The sequence below is a fragment of the Lipotes vexillifer genome, unplaced genomic scaffold (genome assembly GCF_000442215.2).
Source record: "Lipotes vexillifer unplaced genomic scaffold, Lipotes_vexillifer_v1.1 scaffold77, whole genome shotgun sequence".
NCBI lineage: Eukaryota > Metazoa > Chordata > Mammalia > Artiodactyla > Lipotidae > Lipotes > Lipotes vexillifer.
In genome coordinates this window covers 2476747-2481973 of record NW_006792456.1, presented here as the reverse complement: position 1 = coordinate 2481973, position 5227 = coordinate 2476747, and the positions used below count along the sequence as shown (strand labels likewise).

Genomic DNA, 5227 nt, shown 5'->3' with positions numbered 1-5227 from the left:
AAGATCCCACATGCCGCGGAGCGGCTGGGCCTGTGAGCCGTGGCCGCTGAGCCTGCGCGTCCGTAGCCTGTGCTCCGCAACGGGAGAGGCCGCAGCAGTGAGAGGTCCGCGTACCGCAAAAAAACAAAAACAAAAAAAACCTGCCACTAGCAGTACGTGTCTTGTCTTGGGAGGCCACAGAGGAATTTTGTTCCATTGCGTATTTTTAGCAGGATTTAGGAAGGGGGATCATGCCGTGTTGTGTGAGGATCATTTTTGTGTTAATCAGATGCTTAGCTCTCGAAGGGAGTGTGGAGCAGAAACTTGAAGCTCCTTTCTTTACTCCTCAGGTCCTGGCACAATGTTTACTGTGTCATAAATAACCAAGAAATGGGTTTCTACAAAGATGCAAAGACAGCTGCTTCTGGAATTCCCTACCACAGTGAGGTCCCTGTGAGTTTGAAAGAAGCCATCTGTGAAGTGGCCCTTGATTACAAAAAGAAGAAACACGTGTTCAAGCTAAGGTGAGCATTGCCAGAGAGTGGGTGTGTGTTTATTTTCACTCTGGGGGTTGGTTCTCTTAGATAGATGCTGTGATCAGTTGATTCCTCTCCTCTGCTGTTGAAAAAAATCACCAACAAAGTGACAAACTGGATAGGCACACGTCTTGGTTAGGATCTCTGGGCTCTGTGGCCGGTTAACGGCACAACTGAACATGGAAGAAAAGGAACTTACCTTTTTATAAGCTGGAACTTAGTGTTTCCTGAGACAAGTTGAGCTAGTCACATTTCACAGTTTAAGGGGAGCTTAGAAAAATAGTTTCCCCGTCTTTGCAGCTAATCCAGACCCAGGAGATGCTGTTCTTTGCTCATGACTTATCTGGAGATGGGTCAAGTGAGTCATCCCGGAGCCAGGTGGAGACAAACAGGAAGGGGCGGGAGGGGCCCTGTGCTCCCCTGACTCACCCGGCGGATGTTCCAGATGCCTCTGGAACCATTCAGTTCCAAACGTCTCTACCCTCTACAACACATACGACTCCCAACAGAGTGGATCCAAGCTCTGAAGTTCGGCTTGTACTTGGAAATGGGCAGGAAAAACCCGTTTTTCTTTTAAAAGCATGAAAAGTAAACATGTTAGTGGTTAGAACGATACTTAGTCTGATACTAACTTGATCTGTTGCTTTGGGATTTGAAAAGCAAACTTTGGTCCTCAGTTACACGTGAGTCTCATGCCAGCTGGATGAGGCCAAGGACCACAAACGAGAGCAGTTCAAATGGGGTGATTCCTTGAGCCCTGGACGGGCACTGGAGGCAGGCCCCAGGGACCTGGGACGCTTTACACACTGTAAGACCAGGCGCGGCCAGCCTGGCACCCACCCTGGCTGCACGCCCACTTTGTACTTCGTTGATGCAGCTTCCGAGCGTCGGGATATCGGCAGAGGGCATTTACCTCCTCTGCACCGGCAACACTAGCTTCCTCTCCACGCAGCAGAGAAGGAGGGGCCCTCCCAGCCAGCGTCCTCTCCGTGTCACAGCGATAGCCCGGCCAGGGCAGTTTCTTTTGTTCTGAGAGGTGTATAAGAAGAGAAGTCTAGGAGAACTTTTCTGGGTGTCAGTTCAGAAAGCCTGGTATTTGTTAATGTGGGGGATGTAAGTCCAGTGGCAGAATTTCAGGAGGGCCCGTGGGTTTTAAAGAGCTTTCTTCTGCGTTCAGTTTGGAGCAGTGATCAGTCATCCCCAGTGGTCTTTGCCACAACAGATCCAGGTGTTGACATGTTCAGAGCTTTTTGAATCCTTCCAGTGATTGAAACACCCATGTTACCTGTGTATATTGGCCCAATTATATGACTTCTTGATGCCCCGGGGCGCGGCTGCTGGGCCTGTGCAGGCCCCCAGCACAGTGGGTGACGTGTGCAGAGTTCCCACGGGCATTTCTGGTGTGATTCCTACGGCCTGCTTGTATCCCACATGAGAGTTGGGGGATTTTTTTTTTTTTCCCTTAAGTTATATTGTGACTGAGTTTCTTCCTTCAAATTACAGACTAAATGACGGCAATGAGTACCTCTTCCAAGCCAAAGACGATGTAAGTTTCTAAGTTTCATTTTTTCAGATACTTAGAAGTTTGCAAGTGTTGGTGGCCCGATGAGCTTTATTTATGATGTTCTTCACATAAGTAATGATCCAGTGGTGGCTTCTGTCCTCTGGCCTCCACAGTCATGAACGCTGGCAGGTGTTCAGTTCTCCTGTATCTCTCAGAGGCGGTGAATGTCATCTCACTGCCCTCCCGCCGCGGCAGGAGACCTAGTGCAGGGTCCCTTGAAGTCCGCGGAGAACTGTGGGTGAAGCACAGGGAGCAGGTCCCAGGACTGGGTGTGGAACCTGCAGCCCAGTCAGGAGCCTCCCCGTTGCGCCCACTGCACCCCACTGCCTTTAACCAACCATTGCATGGCTGTGCTCCTCCTTGAGAGGAGAGAGGGTCGGCCGATGGGAAAACGGCACGTATGCAGGGCTTTAAATTCGAAAAAAGCAACTTCTGTTAAATTTATACAATGTTATGCATCAAATATATTTCAGTTTAAAAAAGGAAAAGAAAAAGCATCTTCTAGGGAGGGACCTGACATCCTACTGTAGACCAGTCTTTCCAGCTTGTCCACGTTTGTAGGGCCACATACTAGAGTGAGGACCTTCAGGTACTGTAAACCGAATTCTGGTGAGCGTTCAATCATGTTCACTACTGTCCTGACAAAGCAGAGGTTCGTTTGGGAACCGCTTTCCCCTCAGACAGACACACCATTCCCAAGCCTTCCAGCTCACAGAGGCTCACACGGTCACCCAGGTGGACCGAGAGCGCCTCATGCCCATCCCTCCTAGTTGAGTCTCACCTGTGTCCCCTCCTTCATCCAGGAGGAAATGAACACATGGATCCAGGCCATCTCCTCTGCCATCTCCTCCGATAAACACGAGGTGTCCGCCAGCACCCAGAGCACGCCAGCATCCAGCCGGGCTCAGACCTTGCCCACCAGCGTCGTCACCATCACCAGCGAGTCCAGTCCCGGCAAACGGGAGAAGGACAAAGAGAAAGACAAAGAAAAGAGGTTCAGCCTTTTTGGCAAAAAGAAGTGAACTCCTTTCCGTCACCTCCTGCCCTTCTCTTAACCTTTTCAGTGAAATTCCAGCATGCAAGCTCAGAACCAACACATTACTCTCTGTGCCTAAATGTTCCTCAATGTGGTTGATTTTTTTTTCTTTTAATTTATAGAGCATTTCTCGGGGTGGGGGTGGGAAGGGGAAAATACACCTAAACACTTTATCTCCCAAGTTACAAAAAAGCTTGAGGTGCAGAGGGAAGACCAGATTTTTTTTAACGAAATTATATAGATTAGATCTCGATATTTAAACGGTTCCTCAATTTTGTGAGGCTGTGTTGGAAATAACCCGCCTCTAGTGCTGTTGGTATGCAAGGCAGCGGTGCTTAAACAGTGCTTCCTGTGCTCACCACAGGCAAAACGTACCAACTACCCAACACCATTCTCCTCCATTTACTTCCAGTGGTTATCTTGAGTCTTGACTATTAGAAGTGCCCACGATGGGTCTAACCTGGAATAAACAGATTGTGTATTATGATCTCGCTGCAGTCACAGTGCAGCTCCATTGTTAACTCTACAGACCAAACCGTTTGTATCTGGCATCACTTACTAACACACGACATGCGGCTCTTCTGCATCAGCCTGGACGACGGTTAAGAATGTCGGGATCCAAGAAGGAATAGAAAACTGATACTGTTTTAAATAATCTGTAATTTCAATTTCAATTTTTTTTTTTTTTTTTTTTTTGCTGAAATACATTATATTGTATGTTTGAGATAATTCTAGTACAAAGTATAATAAAACTAGATGTATAATAAACCCTTTAAATCATTGGTAAGTGTACAAGTGGAACTGAAGCATTTACTGGACAAAGTCCTGTTACCCTAATGGTTACTTGCTTGTGCGTTGCCACACTGTGTTATAATTTGCTTCATTACCTTGCTATTTGATACATAGTGTGCATTTCTCTGTCACTGTAACGATTGTAATGACAAATTTTCATCTTACTGCACAATCAAAATGGCATTGATAGGAATGAACTCCAGAGGCTGGGCCTGAGCAGGGAGGTGGTCACTCAGGCCCGGTGCTCAGTTGTTACGACCTGTACCTCTCGACTTTTGCCCTGTCTGTTAAATATATGCTATGTCATTAAATGCTTTTAAATCTAGCACGGTGGGTAATTGTTGTTTTTTCTCTCCTTGCGTGCACGCCATGTAGGGAATTTGCAAAGTGAGAAATAGCAAACGGGAAACATTAGACCATCCATCTGTGTTCCTATTTTGCATTCTTGTGCATGTCTGGTACCCCAGCTTTGAAAGTTACAATAAATGGAGTAATAAATATGGAATGTTTTGCAGCTCTACATCCAGATTTTATCTTCTATGTATGAAAACGTTACCAGAGAGCTCGCTAAACCTGAGCTCTGAGGCAAGGGTTAGAAAACGTTTTCAGTAAATGGCCAGAGATAAGTAAATGTTTTAGGCTCTGTAGGCCATACTCTGTCTGTTGAAACTCTGCCATTGTGTAATACAGAGGCAGCCATCGATGATGTGTAACCAGTGGGCGTGGCTGTGTTCCGGTAAAACCTTATGTGTGGACACAGATTTGAATTTCATATAATTTCCGTGTGCCACACCATATTCTTTTTTGATTTTCTAAAAACATTTAAAATGTAAAATCTATTTTACACAGATTGTACAAAAACAGATGACAGGCCAGGTGTGGCCCGTGGGCCAGTTTGCTGATGCCAGCGTAGGATCGTGGGTTAGATACGTGTGTTGTACTCATCCTAGTTTATCTGTGTGTATCGACTCCGTACCACTTGCATGTTTTCTTACATAAAGTAGCAATGCGTACTAGTATTATGGACTTTTCAGTAGTTTATTCCCCAGAGGACATGCCTACCATGACATCAGTCCTGGGCCTCACAGCTGACTAGCATCAGGGCTTTCTGTTGCCCTCAGGTGAACTGAGACCTCACTGTTTGTTCCCCCTACCCCCACCTGCACCCCCCCCCCCTCCCCCCCCCCGCCCCCCCCCCCCCAAGCACCCAAGGCCATTTATCTCACCATGACGCTCCCTTGCCCTTGCCTTACTCAGGATTGGAATCAAGTTGTTCAATTCTCAACAGGTGAACCTCTGACCCAAATGTTTACTTAAGAA

General features: G+C 47.0%; 1 protein-coding gene across 1 annotated transcript in view; it reads left to right on the top strand.

Annotated features, from left to right (window-relative positions):
- Positions 1 to 4234, top strand: part of SPTBN1 (spectrin beta, non-erythrocytic 1) — a 202211-nt gene extending 197977 nt beyond the window's left edge. Inside the window, exons 34-36 of the mRNA XM_007465683.1 lie at positions 330 to 503; positions 2019 to 2061; positions 2883 to 4234. Of these exons, the coding sequence (XP_007465745.1) occupies positions 330 to 503; positions 2019 to 2061; positions 2883 to 3101 (436 nt within the window). The 3' untranslated portion in view covers positions 3102 to 4234. The remainder of the gene's footprint in view (positions 1 to 329; positions 504 to 2018; positions 2062 to 2882) is intronic.
- Positions 4235 to 5227: the final 993 nt, after the last annotated feature.